This window comes from Crinia signifera, chromosome 7 (assembly GCF_055691185.1).
Source record: "Crinia signifera chromosome 7, ASM5569118v1, whole genome shotgun sequence".
Classification (NCBI taxonomy): Eukaryota; Metazoa; Chordata; class Amphibia; order Anura; family Myobatrachidae; genus Crinia; species Crinia signifera.
The window spans coordinates 66,414,087-66,437,126 of NC_139223.1; the positions used below are offsets into that span (position 1 = coordinate 66,414,087).

A 23,040-nucleotide genomic window follows, 5' to 3' on the forward strand; every position below is an offset into this window, starting at 1 on the left:
TGCATACCTTTGTATTAGATTTCTATATATACCGTATCTACCAATCAGCGCAGGTCTCTCTTCTATTTATATTTTTTAAGGTTGACATACATTAGATCGACCACTAAGGGTTGACAGGCACTAGGTCGACACCTATATTAGGTAGACATGCATTTGGGTGACATGGTCAAAAGATCGACACACTCATTAGGTCAACGTAGCGAGTCACTGTGCCCAAAGCATGGCGAGCAAAGCGATATATTGATACAGAGTCCATTTTGACTTATGACGATAACGAAGCAAAAAAGCCCCCCCCAAAATGTTGACCTTATGCATTATGATTGCGCACGGCATCTCTTCAGTGCAGGGAAGAGGGAAAACCTACACCACACCCCTTTATTCAAAGGCCCTGCCCACCCCCTTTAGCCACTCAGCTTTTCAGGCAGGCCTCACCATTGGCAAGGCAGGTCCTGCTTTACAGATTAGCACAGTTGGGAGGTATGTATGTGTATTCTACCGTGAATTTTATTTGTGATTAAGCAAACAAAATTTTTGTGTTTGGTCAGGGCCGGCGCCACCACTAGGCAAATCTAGGCATTTGCCTAGGGCGCCGGCCACTGGTGGGTGGCATTTTGCCCCCGGTGCTGCCAGGGTACCTGTCCTGCGGCGCTGTGTATTTAAAGCTGGCGGTGGAGGCAGCGAGGGGTCCCTGCAGTCAATAAGAAATAACGAGCGCTATCCGCCGGGCTATGTGGAAGCGCTTCTGTTGTGAAAACACTGTCCGCACGCTGATTGGCTGAGATTCAGCCAATCAGCGTGCGCCGTGCGGCCAGTGTTTTCACAACAGAAGCGCTTCCGCATAGCCCGGCGGATAGCGCTCGTTGACTGCAGGGATCCCTCTCTGCCACCGCCGCCAGCTTTAAATACACAGCGCCGCAGGACAGTTACCCCCCCCCTCCCCCGGCACCGGGGCGCCCCCACCCCGACTCGCCTGGGGCGCTCCGGTGCCTTGCACCGGCCCTGTGTTTGGTAAATTACTGGGATGCATTTTTTCAACTGAAAATGCAATCTTTGACTCAGAGCAAGGGGTAGAGGAAGATGTCTGTAACCCTGCAGACTACACCCCCCCATGTCGACTCCTGTGCACACCTTTGCATGGAGGAGTTCATTTGAAACTATTGGGAGGTAATATTTCTAGGCAAGGGGGGACCGTGGTGATCTGCCATTGCCATGGTTCATATTTCTGATTCATTCATAATAATCAGAGGCGTAGGGAGGGCGGAGCCAGTGGAGCATGAGCTCCGGGCGCAGAGACATCAAAGGGCACCAGAGCCGTGCAGCCCGCTCCCCCGCTCCCTCCCTCACCCATCTGCTACCTGCTCTCTCCCCTGCCCGCTTCCCGCCGCTAGCCAAGTAGAGGTGACAGCTGGGCAGAGAGTCTGGCTGTCCTGTCCTTAGAGCAGGTCCATGGCCCCCTTCCCCCCCTCTCGTCACAGATCGGATCTCTCTTACAGATCCGATCTGACTGCAGCTGAGCCCTCTGTGCTCTGCTCCCTCAGCTGAGCCGCTGTAGTACAGGGCAGCAGAGCTAGAGGAACGGAGAGCCGGGGCCCTGGAAGCTGCATTTATCATCTTAGGAGCAGGGATGCCCGGAGCCATGGAAGCAGCATGGGAGACTACACCAAATGTCTGTATTGATGCCTGTGGGGTCTCGTTATTATACAGGGGGGGAGCAGCCTGTGGGGTCCTGTTATACGGGGGGGGGGAGCAGTCTGTGGGGTCTTGTTATACAGGGGGGAGCAGCTTGTGGGGTCCTGTTATACAGGGGGAGCAGCTGTGGGGTCCTGTTATACAGGGGGGGGCAGCCAGTGGGGTCCTGTTATACAGGGGCCGCAGCCTGTGGAGTCCGTTATTATACAGGGGGGGGAGCAGCCTGTGGGGTCTTGTTATACAGGGGGGGGGGTAGCCTGTGGGTTCTTGTTATACAGGGAGGAGTAGCCTGTGGGGTCCTGTTATACAGGGGGGAGCAGTCTGTGGGGTCCTGTTATACAGGGGGGGGGGCAGCCAGTGGGGTCCTGTTATACAGGGGGGAGCAGCCTGTGGGGTCCTGTTATACAGGGGGAAGCAGCATGTGGGTCCTTTTATACAGGGGAGAGCAGCTTGTCTGGTCCTGTTATACAGGGGACAGCAGCCTGTGGGGTCCTGTTATACAGGGGGAGCAACCTGTTGTGTGGTGCTGTTATTATAAATGAGAGCAGCCTGTGGGGTCAAGCTATTTATATTATACAGGAGGAGCACCCTGTGGGATCCCGTTATTATACAGGGGGGAGCAGCCTGTGGGGTCCCGTTATTATACAGGGGGAGCAGCCTGTGTGGTCCTGTTATACAGGGGGAGCAGCCTGTGGGGTCCTGTTATTATTATTATTATACAGGGGGAGCAACCTGTTGTGTGCTGTTATTATACAGAGGGAGAAGCCTGTGGTGTCCAGTTATTATACAGGGGAGCAGCCTGTGGGTCCTGTTATTATACAGGGGAGCAGCCTGTGGGGTCCTGTAATTATTATAAGATAGGGGGAGCAGCACGTTGTGTCCTATTATACAGGGGGAGCAGCACGTTGTGTCCTATTATACAGGGGGAGCAGCCTATGGGGTTCTGTTATTATACAGGGGAGCAGCCTGTGGGGGTCCTATTATTATACAGGGGGAGCAGCCTGTGGGATGCTATTATTATACAGGGGAGCAGCCTGTGGGATGCTATTATTATACAGGGGAGCAGCCTGTGGTGTCCTGTTATTATTATACGACAGGGGGAGTAGCCTGTGGTATCCTGATATTATACAGGGGGAACAGTATATGTGGGGTCCTATTATTATACAGGGGAGCAGCCTGTGGTGTCCTACTTATGGGCCAGTGCTGTGGACCTGCCCCCCAAGCTAAAAGTTGCCAGCACAGTTCTCCTGCTGCACTGTCATTTACTTACGGTGCAATTATGAATGGTGTGCCTTATCACCACTAGGAGGAAGTGCATATCACTACACCAATGGTTCCCTAACTTTTTGAATTGCGGCACCCTTAAGTCTCAGAATTTTTTTCACGGCACCCCTAGGCCAAAAGTTGGTTACTAATTTCACAAACAAATATTAAGTAAGTTGTGATTTAAATGTTTTCCTTAGGTCCAGTTATGTGGTGAGAAACATGATTCATTTCTGTTTACCCACATATTCTTAATTGGAAGCCACAAGCACTGATTTTGCCTATTTCATTGTCCATAAATAATTTGAATTGGTTCTGGACCACCAACCTAAGGCACCCCTGCAAGTGCTCCGAGGCACCCCAGGGAGCCTAGGTGCACAGTTTGGGAACCACTGCACTACACACTTAAGCAGCCCATACACGGTCCGTTTAACGGATCCGTTTGGGCTTTAAACAGCACACATCGTGTCGGATCGCATCCCTAGTGCATGCAGTGTGTATGCACTGCGATCCGATACGATGTGTACCTAATACAAAAAGTATGTGCAGCAAATACTTTTTGTACCGTACTATGTGATGCGCGGGAGCGTGCATCGCATAGTACAGAACGGAGCCGTACACAACGGAGCGTGTATGGGCTCCTTTATACTTAATAATAATATTAATATATTTTTATATTTGGACACAAGGAATATTTACATAAATAAAAACAGTGCTTCAGGGAGGCAGGATCCAGGCAGCCTGTGATGCTGTCAGCTGCTCTGCTGTGTGGAGCTGTAGACACTGCTGCAGAGAGGTGATATACACATAGGGGGAGATTCTCTAAGCTAAAAATGCGGCGCGAAACATGCACTTGCTCTGGGCACCGTGGCACCTATATACACCACTGATAATAATACATTAAATAGTTGTAGAGTCATTATAAATTCAATAATAATTTGTAGATGACTGATGTGCCATTTTACAAGTGACAAGTAGAATCTTCACTGGACAAACATGTAAAAAGCGTCATTATCCTTGCATGTAGCACAAGCATACTTGTTATGAGTATCTTATATCCTTTATCTTATATTATGAGCCAGTAATGTAATAAGTGGCTCTTCTGCTGAATGGCACGCACAGCCAGAGAACCTGGAGAATTATGGGATTTGTAGTAGTTCTACAGTAGCGAGAGATACCGTCCTCTACAGTACCAGTATGAGTTGCAGCACCTCGGTAGCACCATGTGGGCAGATAACCTGATGGTGCTGCTGAGGCATAACAGGCAGGTGGCGCTGTTGTACATCACCACCAGCGCTCGCGTACCTGTATTTCGCCTCCAGAGGGCAGCAGATCACGGAGACCTCTCACACACAGGGAACCCAACCAGGAGGACAGGGGCGGGGCTTGCGCTCTTTGCCAATCACAGAGGCAGCGCCCGTAAAGGAAACGGTTCCTTTTTTGCAACTACCAATTACAGGGCGCAGATGCCAGCAGTTGGGCGGATCTTTCGCCGCCAGCCCTGGAGCGAGCAGCTCACACACATCAGCAGCAATAGCAGCAGCGACCCGGAGCCGCCTCCTCAGGAAGCCGGAACCGAAAGCGCCGCCACCACTCTCCCCGCTCCGAGCGGCCCCGTCCTCCGCTGCTGGCCATGCCGGCGAGGGGAAGGTAATGAGCCGCAGAGCCCCGGGGTCTCGGCTGAGCAGCAGCACCAAGCAGTACCAGCGGAGCTGGAATGACTGGCAACCCAGGTCAGTGGCGGCCTAGGCCTCGTACTGCTGGCAGGGCAGCGGGGGGCACAGCGCCTGGCGGCCCGGGTCCGCTTGGCTGAGTCTACTGTCATTCAACGTTCAGGGACCCCTCGCAGGCGCCGTGTCTCCACTCTCCCAGGCCTGTGCCCGGGAGCCGGAGCCCGCCTCATGTGTGCGGTGTCTCAGCCCCCCAACCTCATGTGGGTAACAGTAACCCTCCCAGTACAGACCCCCAGTCTCATGTGGGTAAGAAGCCCCCAGCACAGACCCCTCCAGTCTCATGTGGGTAACAGGCCCCCAGCACAGTCTGATCTCAGTCCTGCATATCTCATTTGGGTAACAGGAGCACCTTGCACAGTCTGATCTTAGTCTCCCAATCTCATGTAGGTGTTAATGCCCCCCATCCACTAGTGCAATATGGGCACTTTCAATGCGATTATGATGATTGCATGAAAAGTGTCACATCGCATGTCCTTTTCCTGTGATTGCGGTGCGAGGTGTGTTCCTGTGTGCTTCGCAATTGCAGATCTCACTGGCTGTCGCAGGGGTCATGAATTTTTTTTTTACCCCAAAATATATTTAGATACGCCGACGTTACCCCCTTGATTTGAAAGGAAGGAAATCTTATAATTGTAACACACACTATACCCACAGAAATTGATATGCCCTGCTAGTATGGTATACCACCTGGCAGCCATTCATGATGACGATAATGTATGGCTGTGGTACATGTTCAACATCATCAATGGCTGCCAGGCTGTGTGTGGTATAGCCATTGATAATGTAACTATTAGTGTCAGTATTTCAAGCTGATATAGAGGCAATTTTTCCCCCTAGACTAGAGATGGGTATACCTTGACAGGAGCCTATAACCAGGCAAAGAAACTCGGTGCAGTATAGACTGCCCGCTGCCAAGATGGTGCCGCAATTAGTCGAGTCTACTGAAGAAGTGGTCGGACTTGGAGGTGGGGCATCACACAGGAAAGTGTGTTATACACAAGGGCCTGATGCACTTCACTGCTGTACTGTAACACACACACACAGCGGGGTATGCATATAGAATCTATATATAGATTCTATATGCTATGAAATTCCTGGGTAATGGACAATCGCGCTGCCGAAACCCAGCCAAGCATGCATATAGACTGTCCATTACCCCCCCCCCAGTAATTACATTTTACCCCATTTGGAGTAATTTACCCCTGACCACTGATCAATTGGATCCCGCAGCCATGACTTGGATTACATACGATACATTGCATGAAAAGCCAACCAGTAGCTACATGCGATACCTCGCACTAGTGGATTGGGGGAGGGGGCCCTGTAGATGTCCCTGGCAACATCTGATCACAGGGTGCCAGATGACTGCCCAACAGTTGGGATTCGGACGGCCGGTGCTCTGACAGTTGGGGCTATTCTACCTTCTGGGGTCTACGACCCCCACATAGGGAGAATAGAACCTGTGGTGAGCCACTGAGCTTGCAAGGGGCTTCTTTGTCCTGGCCCTGTCGGAGCACATGCAGTTGAGATTCCGATGTCGGGATACTGACCATCGGGATCCCACCTGTCGACCGTCATACCACACCCCTGATCACAGCCCAATAATTCCAGGAACCAGAAAGGATTGTGCTCAGCTCACGATATCATTAAGGAGTTAGGCCCCCAGCACCTTCTAATGGCAGCCTCCCAATCTCATTGGTAGCAGGTACACACCACACAGTCTGACCCCCACATAAGGAGAATAGAATCTGTGGTGAGCCACTGAGCTTGCAAGGGGCTTCTTTGTCCTGGCCCTGTCGGAGCACATGCAGTTGGGATTCCGATGTCGGGATATTGACCATCGGGATCCCACCTGTCAGACCGTCATACCACACCCCTGATCACAGCCCAATAATTCCAGGAACCAGAAAGGATTGTGCTCAGCTCACGATATCATTAAGGAGTTAGGCCCCCAGCACCTTCTAATGGCAGCCTCCCAATCTCATTGGTAGCAGGTACACACCACACAGTCTGACCCCCACATAAGGAGAATAGAACCTGTGGTGAGCCACTGAGCTTGCAAGGGGCTTCTTTGTCCTGGCCCTGTCGGAGCACTGGCAGTTGGGATTCCGATGTCGGGATACTGACCATTGGGATCCCACCTGTCGGACCGTCATACCACACCCCTGATCGCAGCCCAATAATTCCAGGAACCAGAAAGGATTGTGCTCAGCTCAAGATATCATTAAGGAGTTAGGCCCCCAGCACCTTTAATGGCAGCCTCCCAATCTCATTGGTAGCAGGCACACACCACACAGTCTGATCTCAGGAGCCCCTCCAGCACAGTCTGATTTAGCACTAAAGCTGAGTACACTCTGGGTGATATAGTGTTAACGATAAGAATGATATAGATATTGTTAACGATCTCGTGTGCATAACATCCAGTGTGTAAGTTCAATATTGTTAATAACGACACCCCCTGTTGCCTGTACATGCAGCTCAAACTGACAAGACTGCATGTGCATAGTGGGTGATGGTCAGTGTATGTGCACTATATTGTTTTCCCGTGGCACTGACAATATAGTTAACTATATCCTATAATGGCGGCCACAGGAATTGTCCAGTGTGTACCCAGTTTAATAAATTCAGGTTGGTCATATACTTTGCACCAGAGGGGATTAGATTCCGCACTTGATTCTTCTCCCAAGACCCAATGGGCAAAAGAGCTTGAGGGTAATGAGGGGTAATATACTTTCCTATCATAGCCAGATTCAGACCCCCTCCCCCCCCCCCCCCCCCCCACCCCCAAATTAATGTTGGTAACGGGTCTCTCAACACAGTCTGATCTCAGACCCACATCCCCCGATCTCTCCTGGGTATCAGGCCCACCAGCAAAGTCTGAACTGAGACCCCAGCCCCCAATCTCATGTGAGTAACAGACCTGCGTTACTGTCTGATCTCAGGCCTCCAATCTTGTGGGTAAAGACCATCAGCACATTCTGATCTTGGCCCCAAATCTTGTGTAGGCAGCAGTACCCCCTGTCTGATCTTAAACACCCACCTGCATTCTCATATAGGAAATTTACCCCCAGCAGTCTCCTGTAAACATTATGCCTGCTGTATCATCTGTGCACCAAGCATAGACCCTATCTTATTTAGCAACAGCCCTTACCCCAAACCAGTTTGGACCTTGTCGCATCAATTTTACCTGGGTACTAAGCTCCCCTATCTCTCTTTAGCAGAAAGACCCACATTGCCCCTCAGTCTTGTCTTTTTCAGCAAGCCCTTTACAGCAATTCTACTTGCCCATGTGTTGTGCCATAAGTGAGACACTATTACATGTATATTACTCATGTGTCTCATTGGTGTACTAGCAGAGTGTCAGGGAAATGTGGTGCAGATCGATGGCATGCAAAGTTCTGCTATTCAAAGCTTTTATTTGAAGGATAAGTTGAAAAAATAATGCATTCCTTTAGAAATATATGAATTGGAAAGATTTTGGCTTTAAGGTGCCCACACACAGTAAGATTTAAAAAACAAAAAACGATATGGCCGTATGACTGTTTGGAACGACTAATCGTTTAAAAACTTTCAGTGTGTGGGCATGATCACGATCCAATGCGCTCACCCGCCATTCCTTCACTGAGGCTGCTGATCCCTTCAGCAGGTGGAAAGATGCACGACCCGTCGTGCACGATTTGGCCGCACCATTCATCTTGATGAACGACGTGGTATATGGTTTGCAGTTCTTAAACAACCCATCATTTACTCAATCGTTCTGTGTGTGGGTGTGATCACTAGTGTTCTTGATTTCAAGGGACATTGGATAGACATTGGATTGTACATGATAACTATTTGTGTGTGGGCACCATAACAATTGTCTGAGGGTACTGATGAGGTCACTGAATAATATAGTTTATTGAAATCGTTCAGTTTATATGCTCCAATATTGGGACCCGCGGCCGATATCGTTAACTATATGGGCTGGTGAACTAGGAATTGTTATTTTTTTTATATCTTATGTGCTTTGGTTCTGGAAAGGCCAAAGTGATCTGATTTAAATGGATTTCTCCACAATTTCTGACAAACCTTGATTCAGTTTGCGTATGAGTGCATATGTATCTTATTTTATTCTTGTGACCCAGGTAAACTGCAATAGATGCAATGCTACTGTAGTTTATCAAACAAACCAAAGACCTCTCAAAGCTCTAACACCTTAACATATAAAATAAGAAATGAAAGTACAAAGGGTCTACATTTTCAGGCCTGGGGCAATTTAATCGTTGGTATTGCCATCATTTAGGTTTGACACTCATTGATTTAATATGTTCGACATTTAGATCAATGACGTTTTTGGTGGTGGTTGTAAGTTTTCTATGGAAGCTGCTTAATATGCTGTACAGTAGTACATTCTACTACTACTGACCATTTCTTGGGCTTTTCCTTTCCCTCATGCTGGTTTTTTTTTTTTTTTTCTTCATTTGCAGGTAGTTAATGGCTTTTTTAACTTGTGCATGTTCTTCCCCTATTTCCAGTGCCTAGAGATCCGTGGTTTGATCTTCCTCTACGTAATTGGGCATGTCTGTCCGAGGGACACATTTTATTGCATTATTGACAGTACAGCTGTGCGTTAAGCCCCAAATACACTAAAGAATATTGTGAAAGATATCGCTCAGAAAGATTCTTCTGAGCGATATCTTTCACAATATCTAGTGTAAAGCTGGCCATACATCCTGCAGATTTATTGTCCAATCTGGCTGGCTGACACAAAAACCTGGTGATGGTTGAGCGCAAATGCCAGTTGACCATTTGCTTTGAAATGCTGGAAAACTGGTAAAAACTGTCATTCAGATATTACCAGGTTTTTGTTCCAAACAGCCCAATCTGACAATCCATCTGTAGATGTATGGCCAGCTTTACGCTTAATATGTTAACTAGACGCACTCCCGACCATTGATGTTTTCAGAACATGCAGGTCAATTTATATAGCAAACGACCTGCATGTTCAGAGGGTACTGATGACCTCACTGAACAATATTGTTTATCAATATCGTTCAGTTTATATGCTCCAATATTGGGACCCGAGGGTGATATCCTTAACTATATGGGCTGGTATCGTTTAGTGTGTATGGGGCTTTACATCCTCATTAGGCAATTGGTTTTGCCATGGATTGTCGCGATCACGGCAATATCTTGACAATACATTTTCGTTTAAGTGGTCACGCCTCCTTTTTGCTGATCGGCAGACGGGACATTGAATCCCGCCTGCCGATATGCAGGCAGGCAAAATGAAATTGGGCCAGGGTCACGGCTGTCGGGACGTACTGACAGTCATGACTTGGGATTGAGTACCCCCTAAATGTGCCTTTGACGGTGTGAACTGACTGGTGTACTCTCAAGGAAGAAATTTTTTTTACTGGAATCTGCCTATGCAACTAAACTTAAATGGAAACATCACTGAACAAGTGGATACTGTTTAGTTGCCTGGGTTCAACTATATGTGGTCAATAAACGTGAAGAGCGACGTCCACCTTTTTCATGTCATCTTATCCCATGTCGACCCATTGCACATCTACCTTTTTAATTGTCGACCTAACGACGCCATCACCTTAGAAGAACTATATTACTGTATAATGCAGAATCATGAACAATCCATAAGAAAATGACCTACAAGGCTGAAACGTAAAACTAACTGGCCACTGGAGAAATGAAAATATCCTAAAACTATACCAAGACCAACCCACAAGTGAATCCTATATTAAAAGACCATAGTCTTCAGAATACCATACCATTGCCTACATAACAAATGCCCAGATGGATGGAACATAGCACATGATGCACAAAAGAAAACATGGCTCAAGTACATTGGCCAAAACCTCCAACCATTGCCCTTACATAGTGATGATGTTGAATGAAACAAAATGAGTTGTAGAAATAGGAGCACAATAAATTAGGACGGTGCTGCCCACTCTATCCTATAAAGATGGGGGTACACCACTTCCCAGGAGAACAATGATTACAAAAAATTATGTTAAGTGTGGCGCACCTTCCCTAAATGATGTTCACAAAAACAGTTTCAATTTTAACAGGATTTATTCAATGAATAAAAAAAAGAGAACAATACGAACAAAAGAAGATGCAATACTTATTAGGAACGTTTCTTCAAGTCCTGGGTACATACAATCAATATATACAATGGATATCTCACCATTTTTAAGTACTGCGGTGGGCTATACTTATTGAATCAGGTCTGTGGCACCACCGCAGTAAGCTTGTTGTGGTCTTTTCCCAGGATCAAAAAGGTGCAAATGCTTCCCAGTAAAGTGCACCCAAATAAAGCGCCTTGTTTTAGTTAGAGGCAAATTCCTTCTCAGATGGACAAAACCATGTGCACTGCAGGGGGCAAATGTAACAGGTGCATATAATATTAGATTTGGGTGAGTTATTTTGTTTCTGTGCAGGGAAAATACTGCCTGCTTTATTTTTACTGCAATATAGATCTCACTTTGGAGAAAATCCCCAACCAAATCTTAAGGGCCCCATACATCAGCAATTAATTGTGACAATTTTCAGATATGGAGATGATTGCCACAATTAATTTTAGATGTGTGGGCTCCCCCTTTTGGCAATCCCAATCACAATCGCCAATCGATTGCTTAATCAGGTTTTTAAACATGTTTAATAATCTGGTATTCTCTGCAGATCTTTTTTAGATGTGTGGTCATTCCCAATTCGTTTTCTTCATCTATTTACATTATGAACAGCTGAAATGACAATCGATTGGGGCAATTTACAGATATGAAGATGCAATCTTTAGATGGAAAAATCTGCCGATCACTGAAAAAATCTGTAATGTGTGGGCAAAGTCGGATAGATCTGAAAATCCATTTATCTGGCCAAAATATCCCAATATCTGAAAATCCATAAATTGTGATTGCTGATGTATGGGGCCCATAATTCTCTCTGCACATGTTACATCTGCAACACCTGCAGTGCACATGGTTTTGTCCATTTGAGAAGGAATTTGCCTCTAAGAGTGAACTAGAATAAGGCCCAAGTGCCAAGGTGCTTTTTATGAGAAAGTGCAGTGGCGTCAATATAGTCCAAATTAGCTGCTAACTATATCCAACTGCAGTACTTACAAATGGTGAGACACTTAACATAATTTGTTGTAATCATAGTGATGATGTCGAGCAAGCCATCCTAAGCCAATCCCCTTAGTGAGCTGTTGTTGGAGATTCTCTGCCTTTTGGCTATCAAAGTGCAAGTACGTGCTGAATGCTGTACTTGTGGTTTGGTGGTGATTTAAAATGGCAAATCAGTGTAAGCATGCCAGGCTTTACACTTATGCTGCTTTCAGACCGCATAACTGGCTTTGACCCTGTATTTGGAAACGTTTCCAAAAACGGGTCTGCCAGATAAAACCCCTTTCACACCGCAGCACTTAAACGGTATATTACCGTTTAAGTGCCGATTTTTTGACACTGGCAGACCCGTTTTTGGAAACTTTCCAAATACAGGGTCAAAGCCAGTGCAGCCTTCAGCCCTCCCCTCCGTGCAGCTCACCCCCCCCCCTCGCGTGTCGACCGAGAGCATGTCGACGCCCCCCGCGCATGTCGACGCCCCCCGCGCGTGTCGACGCCCCACCCCACCCCGCGTGTCGGCGCCCCCCCCCCCCCCGTGTCGACTTACCCCGTGCCGGTACCTCCGTTGTGGACTGCAGCTCAGTATGCTCGGAAAGCACTTATGAAAAAAGTGTCTTCCAGAAAATGGCTGCCCCATAGGAAACCCTGTTTAAAAAAACTGTCTTCCGTATGGGGGGCAGCCATTTTCTGAAAGACACTTTTTTCATAAGTGCTTTCCGAGCATACTGAGCTGCAGTGCCGGGAACCACAACGGAGATACCGGCACGGGGTAAGTCGACACGGGGGGGGGCGCCGACACGCGCGGGGGGAGTCGACACGCGGGGGGCCGTCGACGCGCGCGGGGGGGGGGCTCCAGTGCTGTGAATACTTAATGAGCGCTCATTAAGTATTCACTGTGCTGAATTTAGGACCCAGCTCATTGGCTGGGTCCTAAATACCGTTTCTGAGCCGATTTTTGCGCTAAAATACCGGTTCAGAAACGGGTAGGACCCTGCATTTTAACCGGTTAGAAAAAACGGCATTTTCTAACCGGTTAAGTGGGACTGGACCTTTCAGACCGCACACATTACCGTTTTAAAACGGTAAAAAAACGGCAATTTACCGTTTTAAAAGTGCGGTCTGAAAGGGGCATTACTGTAACATTTCACTGGAGAGCAGTTTTTTTTTTTTTTTATTTTATAATTATTTCTGTTGGATTCTATATTAATCTGGCAACAATCAGCCAATATAGTGGACCTGGTCTGATCCTGTAGACCAGGGATGGCCAACCAATCAGAGGCAATGAGCCCCCCAAAAATTGTTATAAGCCACAAAGCAGATACCATGCAAAAAAATGTGCTCCAACAAAGCCATGCCCCATTTGTAAATGGGTTGTGGCCTAGCTGGCACAAGGCCATGCCCCATTTTAGAGTTCACGCCTTTTGGAATGCGATTAGCACAAGGAAAATACTCAATTTACATAATGTTCCCAATATGAAAAACTTTATCTTTTTTATTTACAGTATCTTATATAGCGCAGTAGATTTCATTGCAATTTACAATTGTAAACAGAGAAAACCTTTTCAATTACAGTAGCTGTAACTTTTTAAATTTTTTTTATTAGTAGGACTTTTGATTTTATTTGTTTCAGTGCTAAATAAAACGACTCGCAAAGGTCAGTAAACCCAAACATTGGTAACAGTCTGAGTGCACTGCATTTGACATTGGGGTAATTCTCCGTTGGTGCAGTTCTCTAGAACTTAATTGTTCCTTTCTTCAGGACCGATTTAAGGCGGTCATCCTCAGAAAGTTCAAGCACCTCAATCTGTAAACTTGCTTCATCTGTCGCTTAAGGGGCTTCCGAAGTATTGGCATCCATATTGAAAGGGTCAACCAGGAATCTTAGCTGAGGTCTTTTCAGCTGTAGATTATGAAACAATTCCTACAGTAAAAGCCATTTTTAAGTCAATGTTGCATACTGTGTTGTGCCACTTTTGGAGATATCAGGTGCTTGTTCACTTTCCTTTAACAGTAGGGGAAATGTTAGTCCCCCTCCCTTTTTTTGAAGTCGGACATTAAGCAAATTGAGTTTGACAAACGCAAATATACTTTGCACCATGTCGGGCAGTATCTTGAAGATCCAGGTGGAGTCTGTCCAGATTTTTAAGCATGTCCACAAGAAACGCCAGGTCTAAACCCATTGTGGCTATGAGATCTCGTGCTGCTTTTTACCTTTTACTTCCATAAAAAGCTTCAGAGGATTAACATTTTCCAGAAAACGTGATAACATTTTACATTTTGAAAGACCCCTTACGGTAGAGTGAAACAGCAAGTCATCTGGAAAACCATACTAGTTCTCAGATGCCCCTACACGGCCCCCACCCTGCTGACCAGATTTTAGACAGCCCCCACACCCACTCTATGCAGCCGCACTCCAGCTCTTGCCCCTCAGTCTTTGTTCCTGCTCCCTGATGCTGGGTACAGTATGATCCGCCAGCAACGTGAACTCGAGCACACAGCGGAATAGAGGAGGCAATTGGCAGTGCCACGGATGCAGGAGCTGCATCTCATTAACTAAAGAGCCGCGGGTTGGCCACCCCTGCTGTAGACCAATATATTAAAGTCTGCCGGTGGTGGGAACTGCCAATGTTTTGTTGTCTGCTATTAACCGGAAACAAGTGCCATCCCTGTGGCCTGTATTCAGATCTGATTGCAGTACAAATTTGTCTGGAAAATGGACACAACCATGTACACTGCAGGTGGGGCAGATGTAATGTGCAGAGTTAGATTTGTGTGAGTTATTTAGTTTCTCTGCAGGGTAAATACTGGCTGCATTATTTTTACACTGCAATTTAGATTTCAGTTTCAACACACCCCACCCAAATGTAACTCTCTCTGCACATGTTACATCTGCCCCACCTGCAGTGTACATGGTTTGGCCCATTTTCCAAACAAATTTGTACTGCGATCAGATCTGAATAAAGGCCTGTGTGTGAACCAATACTCTCAATACAGCCTATCCATTATGTAGGAACTAATGACCACTGTGGTCGACTACGTGATTGTCTGTGTAGACGTCGTTGATCCGTTAACCAGATACACAAAATATATATATATTATATTGATTGCAAAGAGTTTAGAATGATGTATGGTAACCGGTCATCCAATGAAATAAGAGGCGTTTTTTTTACAACATAACCTAGTTTTTCTTCGTAAGAATTTTTATTGCTTTTTGCACACAGTGTTCTGACAAATGCTGTAATTCACACACACAAACATACACATGACAGATTACATATTTCTGCTCCTGCCAGGTGCATAGGGCACATGTACTGTGCTTACTGTTAAGCAGAATCCCTTATCTAGACGGGGTTTAGGTTAATAGACTTCTGCTTCCCTCTAAACGTCACTACTGACTGCTGCCTAATAGCATAATTTGTGATGTCATTGTAATATCAAAAACCCACTTAGACAAATTCAAAACTGATATTAATGAGCAATAACCTCAAATAGTTAATCCAACCTGAAAAGCATTGTACAATATATCTAGGGCTCTCTTTTAACCCTTTGAGTGCCGAGTGAATTTGAGAAAATTGGCAAGCAAATCTTTTTATTCATCGTAATGACCTGTAATGTGTATGCCCTGAACAATTTTCAGCCCAGCGATTTTTAGAGATCATTGCTGGGCAAAACCGTAAAAATATGTATGCACCTTTTAATGTGAACTTAGATTTTTCAGTTGATGCAGGATATGTGTTCCACTGAATGCTATCTGTCTCTGTATCTATTTTTTATACAATCCTTGTGTGTTTACAGGTGTATATAAGGCTAGGGGTACCAGAAGCATTTGTATAGTGCGCCAACAGTCAGGTTTCCGACAGTCATTAGTCAGACGCCGGAATTCCGACTGCTTTTTTTCCATCCGTTTCACCCCCAAACTCCTTCACCTCTTCCCCACTTGTGCTTCATCAATTGTAGCTGGGAGTTTGACTCGTTCTGAATGAGGGAGTCCCCTGGTCATTGGGCAGGGCGAGATATCTGGTCATCATACTGATGACATGAGGAAGGCTCTACTGCCCCCCCCCCCCTTTTTTTTAAACTGATTTAATAAATGTATTGATTTACTACAGCGGCACTGGGCTTCCTTGTGCGCACTGGCAGGGACAGGTGACAGCCTAGCATGAACATTAGTTTATGACTATTTGGTTGGAGTCAAATGCCCTATGTTTCTCCTTAGCAGACCTATGGTTGTTATGAGTCAAAAGACAAACATTTGGTTTGTATTCTCAAGGTTCATCTAATTGTGTTAGTTTTTTTTTTTGGTTGATAAATTATATTTTAATCTTGTATAAATTACCTTTTTATGGTTTGGGATTCTTGTATAGTATATTCGTTCTATTTTGAATTTTTTTGATTACCGTGCAACAAGTCGTTGGTGATGAGGTCTGACTGATGCTTTGGCCAAGTGGCATGGTTGTTCAGAAGGGATAACTACTTGTAGATGTACCCAACTTTAAGGACAGTTGTGTAGCTAAACCATTATCATTGAGTCCCAAGGAAGTAGAATTACAATTTATGAGCGACATATCTGTTTTTTTTTTAATTATTATTACTTTGTCTCACTTACCGTATATAAAACTGCACCAATCATGAAAACAAATGTGTTTTTTTTTACGAAATAAAACAAGTATGCTCTTTTTCTTGGGGTGTAATATCGGTACTTGTGTAATAGCACGGCGCCTGGCTACGCTACATTTTCAGCGCAGGCCAACGGCTGCCTAGCGTAGTTAGCATAGTGACTCAGCGGCAGCCCGGCTCTGTTCCCGGCGTCCATGGTTCTTTCCCCGGTGTCCATGGCAAGCCTAGTGATTGCCTCTCGCATATCTCCAGTAACCGCCAATTCCCCTGCGCTGGCGGATGCCGGCGGAGAGGGGATCATGGGGGAGCTGGCAGAGAGGCGCTCCAGCTTTCTGAGACACAGATGCGTCTCAGTAGTTATTGCTGCAGGGTACGGCAACTCTGCCCGTATCCGCTTCAGGGAGCCGGGGTTAGGGGGTTCGGTAGCACGTTCGTCTCCTGCACAAAGGAGGTTATGTAGGCGCAAGTGCGTCTTATGCACATTAAAGGAGGTATTTGCCAGTGCTCCATGTTACATACTGGCGCAAAGCCTCCTTTTCAAACCCCCACTATTCAAGCCAGCCCAAAGTGTGGCGAGGCGTTTGAGTCCCCCCGACCTGTTCATACCCCCACTAACTACCTCGGTGTGGAGTTTATTTTATAAAGTGAGGCGAGCGGACGCGGGATACATGTAAAGTAATTTTGCATGGCTCGCCACGCTTCGGCCTTGGTGGCTTGTGCGCTCGCCACACTATATAAAATCAACTCCACCCCAACGTGGATAGTGGGGGTATGAACAGATCGGGGGGAGGCGTAACTCATCCGGTCGTGGGGCTCGCTGCGCTCGCCACGCTTCGGGCTGGCATGGATAGTGGGGGAGTTTCAGGAACACATTCACACCTGCCATATCATACATCTGAGAAAGTAATGGCAGGGACGCTGACTACGCTGGCCGCGGAAACACTACGCTGCTTCTGGCTGGCTGCGCAAACATTACGCTGATTATGACAAGGACGCTAACTACGTAACGGGTGCCGTGCTATTACACAAGTATCTTCTGATCATACAGAAATAAATCCTTATAAACCCATTAGTTATCGTTTGTTAATAAGGTACTGTGGGTTTGTTCTAATTGCGGGTGAAGGAGTCAAGTTGCCCTTGCAGTGGCATGAAAACGCTGGCAACAGCAGCGCATCTCCTCCCCCTTGACACTTGATTTCTCAGGGTCACCTGTAATGTGCATTTGATAAATGTGCCATCTCTTCTGATTTGCTCACAGCTGGCCTTGATATCATCTGTTCTGTTGAAGCCATGATACTTCAGAATAAGGGTTTCAAGTCGCTCTGTGGGCTTGTTTGATATCTGCATGTCCTCTATCATAGCGTAATTGCATTTCATAGTTTAGGGTGTTGGTGACCTCATCTTCCACTTTTCCTCCAGTCTACTTAAAAGATATTGCTTTTGCTCACTTAGGACTCGGGTGTGACAATTGCTAATTTTAGTATGATTATTTAAGGCGGTTTGTGGTGGAAGTACATACAATATAGGATTATTCAAATATATTGAGGTTTTTCTTCCGGTTTATAGATCTGACAGTGCTTCAGCCGACCCTGACAATTTAAAATACTCTACTTCAAGAGACCGGGACAATTCTGTCTCCTATGGATCACACACTTCGAATTCAGCTGTGTTTTCTCGACAAAAGCATGATGATGTCAGGGTTCACACAGATGTACACAATGAAGACCAAGGTAAGGAAAGAAACTGTGTAATCACATAATATTGTGTAAGATAATGGATACCTAAACTACGATCTTAGGCCCTTATTCTGGTTCACTTGCAAAGGCAAATTCCTTCTCAAATGGACAAAACCATGTGCATTGCAGGTGGGGCAGATGTAACTTGTGCAGAGAGAATTAGATTTGGGTGAGTTATTTTATTTCTGTGAAAGGAAAATACTGACTGCTTTATTTTTACGCTGCAATATAGATGTCACTTTGAAATAAAACCCCACCCAAATCTAATTCCCTCTGCGCGTTCCATCTGCGCCCGTCACGCAGTGCACATGGTTTTGTCTATTTTAGAAGGAATTTGCCTTTGCGAGTGAACCAGAATAAGGGACTTAAAGGGAAATTCATTTGGATGCGATGTACCTTTTCGGAACAGCACACCAAGTTTTCCCTATGGGGGCCCAAGGGGGAACTTGTGAAGGTGACACTGTTATAACTGGCCAATGTGCTCAGAAACCTCATCATGTTGCCCTGGGGCACATTGCGCAGAATTGAACCCTTTTCATTAAGATGTACATAGTTATGTGGTAGACTGCAAATCTCAACCCTCTGAAATGAAGACTCCACTATTTCGCTTTGATAAAAAGGTTTAACCAAAAGAATAAATGTCAGCACAATCTGTTTTAGATGTTAGATCATTAAAGTGTAGACAAATGGCTGATGATCTTTTAATGTACCACAAAGGTTAAATAGTATGAACATGGGAAAAAACAAACATGCATACTATACTATTTTCTTATTCTCATAAGCCATGTCTGTATCAATATGAAGTGTTTTTGTTTATAGCCGTCTATTGTGAGATAATTTGCTAAAGTCAGGTACACATGTTCTCCTTGCTGAACGACATGCTTAAGCTCCATTGCTCAGCACACATCGTGGGTCACCCAAGATCGTGCTGAGCGATGCTTTGCCTATTTTTAATTTTTTTTATAGGCAAAGCCCCGCAATCTAGCAGGAAAGCCAGGCTGCGGGCGACATGCGGGACCGCCGTCGCCATTGCTGCAGGGCATACAGACTGAGCGATCTGTGCTCCATTTCTAAGTGATCTAGTCAGATCACTTAGAAATGGGGCTGAAATCACCACATGTATGTAACTATAGGCTTATAGCTTGCATAGCGCTGTTTTTCTGATGGAAGCAAGCTTGTTTGTTCTCTGACAGCGTTTGAAACAAGTTTTACTGTATCCAAAGTGGTTATATACGGTTTCAGGTCTGTAAGGTGACCAGCTCAATCCAAAATAATTTCTTAAACCGTTTAGAAATAGTAGCGTTGCATCACTGTAGTAATACAGTAGCTCTTACTAGTCTCAATCCCTAAAGGCCCATACACACTGGGCGACTGAGCTGAAAGCCACTCGAAACAGCAAGTGGTGTCTATGGCTTTCCGTAGCGTCTTGGTAGTGACATTTTTCAAACCCGGCCTGTAACAGGAGATGCATGTCTGGTGCTTTATCACTCCATTTTATCACTTTTTAAGCTTCGTGCATCTTTCACTTGGAGCTGCAATTTCCTGCCTGGACGTCATTTTATGGCCTATTACTACAAAGAAATGCCACAAGTTTCTGTTAAAACCAGGGAAGAATATCAGAGGGGTATGCTATTTACCTCTACTGCATCTTCTAGCAGAAGTCTTACTATTAATGTAGTGTGAAAATCTTTGCTATTTAGATTTCCATATTTATACAGTATCTGGTTAATTCAGGTGAGGCCAGCACTAAACCCTGCTGCTGCCTACAATCTGGGGTTCCCCCTAGTGGAGGGCTGGGTCCCCCTGGAGTAGACCTTGGGGATGGATGAAGATAACCATTATATAGGTAATGGGGGTTGGGTGTTGTTCTTTCAGGACATTGAGATGATGGTGTCTGAAAATTGAATTCAGCCCTTATAAGTGCTCTAGTTACGGTTATGTTTGCTGATCAATTATTTCTACAATAAAAGTAGGTATTAGCCTTATTAGAAATGTTTTACATATAAAAATGGTTGACAATAGTTTAGCTAATTGTGTATTTTTTTTTTTTATTTACTTTTTACTATGATTTGTTTAGCTGGAGAAGGAGCAGGTCTTCCACATGTTCTATGGAATCAGTTTTTCCATATATTTCTCACCAGAGTACACTGGTCCTGACCGATCGCACATTGCTGTGTGCTGAACAATCTAGCATTGCTCAGAACGCTCATCTACACACCCCGCTATTTGTATAGGCCCAATTACTCTCAGTGGGTATTCAATGTGGGTGTCACGGCAGTCGAGCTTGCTCGACCGCTGTGACACCTTCCAGTTCTCCAACGCTCATCTACACACCCCGCTATTTGTATAGGCCCAATTACTCTCAGTGGGTATTCAATGTGGGTGTCACGGCAGTCGAGCTTGCTCGACCGCTGTGACACCTTCCAGTTCTCCAACGCTCATCTACACACCCCGCTATTTGTATAGGCCCAATTACTCTCAGTGGGTATTCAATGTGGGTGTCACGGCAGTCGAGCTTGCTCGACCGCTGTGACACCTTCCAGTTCTCCGTCAGCTCAACCAAGAACATGCCGGCGGGATTCAATGTCCCGCCTGCAGCGGGACAAGAAGGGGGCGTGGCCGCAAGTTGCGGCCGGGAAAAGGCAAGCTGCAGTCAGCAGCTTGTCACTTTCCGCCCATTCTCTGCAGAACGAGCCCGACAGCTTGTGATGTCGGGCTCATTCTGCCGAAATACCCTGCTCAATGCTGTCGGGGAAAACAGCAATGAATAGGGCCCCGCGGGCATCTCCGCGACGGGAGATGCTCGCCGGTGATTGAATATCTCCCTAAGCTTATCAGAAAGGTTTATGATGAGATGACAATTAGGAGCTTGCATTATTCTTTACCTATCCAATCATATCTTCTTCTCTTTCCAGTGCTTAATCCATAACATGCATTTCCATCTACTTTTTTTCTTTCTGTAGATAGCTACAGCGCTAATGGAGGATCTGGAGAAAGTGCTTTTGGTCGGAAGTCGTTGGGGCAAGAGCTGAGGGTTAACAATGTGAGCCCTGATTTCACTGTCCAGCATGGAACCCGTGCTTTATCTACAAAAGATATGAGGAAATCCCAGGGTAAACTATTGTCTTTTACACTACAAACTCCTTTTACAATTAAAAATAAAAAAGCTTTTGGGTACATTTCAAGGCTATATACATTTAGCTGTAATACCTACAGTATAATAGTATGTATATGTGTGTTTTATATGCATGTACAGATGTAGCCACTCCAATTGCCATGCGTTACTCATGTGGCCATTGGCGTGATCCCAATGCCACGCGCGTGCGTCTGTTTCACTCCCACTGCTCTTAGAAACCCATTTGGCGGTGATATAGAGATATATTACCCACGACCTTTTCATGAAAGAAAAAAAAAGCAAAGAACCAGCACTCACCTTTATGCTGCTTTTATTTTAAAAAAACTCACACGGAGTCCATGAAAATTCCAGGGATCAGCAGCAACAGCCCTTGTTGAAATGATCATCTGGCGGGCTGTTGCTGCCGATCCCTGGAATTTTCATGGACTCCATGGGGCCCATTTTATTAAGGATCACATATGCAATAATACAATCTGGGCAAAATATTACCACCCAAGATCGCATTGTATTATACGATCCTATGGCTGGTACACATCATCCAGCGCATGCAGGGACAGGGCTCTGAGAGGAGCCTGTCCTCACGATGCGACCAGCCAGGTGCCGTTTTCTTTTTCCCTAAATGAGAATTACTCACATTGCCATTCAAATTTTTTTTTTTATTTTTTTTTATAGAGAGATCGCTGTCCTATTCTGATGAGTCTCGGTTGTCGAATCTTCTACGGAGGATCACCCGGGAAGACGACAGGGACCGAAGACTGGCTACAGTTAAGCAACTGAAAGAATTTATTCAGCAGCCAGAAAACAAAATGGTGGGTAACTATTTTATGTAGCATCTGTTTAAATCATGGTTGCACAACAGCTGGTACTGTTCTATGACATATAGCCGTAGTTACTTTTATATTTAATCTACTACATGGTTTTTAAAGCTAGTGCAAAACTTGTTCTTACCTTTTTCTAATATCCAATCCTCAGTCTGACTGTCATTTGGCATTTTTACTTGTTTCCAAATATAAATATGTTCTATACGAGCTATTCGGTTCATCCATTTGATGATTTTTCACAATCTCCATACACTAGCTTAGCACATTGTGTGTATAAATGAATGCAGGTGACTCGCATTTCCTATAAAGGATAGCTACTCTAGGTAAATAAAAGCATGGTCTTTGTTTTAGCTCCCTGTTTTAACACTGCATATATTTCCTCCCTTTTGTGTAGGTGCTGGTAAAACAACTTGACAACATCCTGACCGCTGTACACGACGTGTTAAATGAAAGGTAAATTCTGCTGCTGGTGGAAAAAGCTTTTAGAGTGCAGATAAAACAGTGATGCTTCATTGTTTTAGTGTTTAATAATCTGGGACGTTGCAGGAAAGGAATGGTTTGGTTTGTCAGTGCGTATCTATTATGTTTTTTGTTGCAGTGTGTGTAAAATAAAAAATATGTACAGTTGTGCTCATAAGTTTAGGTGTAATGGTTAGCATTACTGCCTCACAGCGCTGAGGTCATGGGTTCAATTCCCACCATGGCTCTTACTGTGCGGAGTTTGTATATTCTCCCCGTACTTGCGTGGGTTTCCTCCAGGTACTCCGGTTTCCTCCCACAATCCAAAAATATACTGGTAGGTTAATTGGCTCCCAACAAAATTAACCCTAGAATGTCTGTGTGTGTGCGTGTACATGTGGTAGGGAACATAGATTGTAAGCTCCACTGGGGCAGAGACTGATGTGAAGGTTCAACTGACAA

The 23,040-nt window shown here is 45.5% G+C and overlaps 1 protein-coding gene across 1 annotated transcript in view; it reads left to right on the forward strand.

Moving 5' to 3' along the window:
- The first annotated feature begins 4,410 nt into the window (after positions 1-4,410).
- Positions 4,411-23,040, forward strand: part of SMG1 (SMG1 nonsense mediated mRNA decay associated PI3K related kinase) — a 112,476-nt gene continuing 93,846 nt past the window's right edge. The window contains exons 1-5 of the mRNA XM_083153282.1: positions 4,411-4,685; positions 17,993-18,156; positions 21,126-21,275; positions 21,971-22,107; positions 22,514-22,572. Coding sequence (XP_083009408.1) covers positions 4,606-4,685; positions 17,993-18,156; positions 21,126-21,275; positions 21,971-22,107; positions 22,514-22,572 — 590 coding nt within the window. The 5' untranslated portion in view covers positions 4,411-4,605. The remainder of the gene's footprint in view (positions 4,686-17,992; positions 18,157-21,125; positions 21,276-21,970; positions 22,108-22,513; positions 22,573-23,040) is intronic.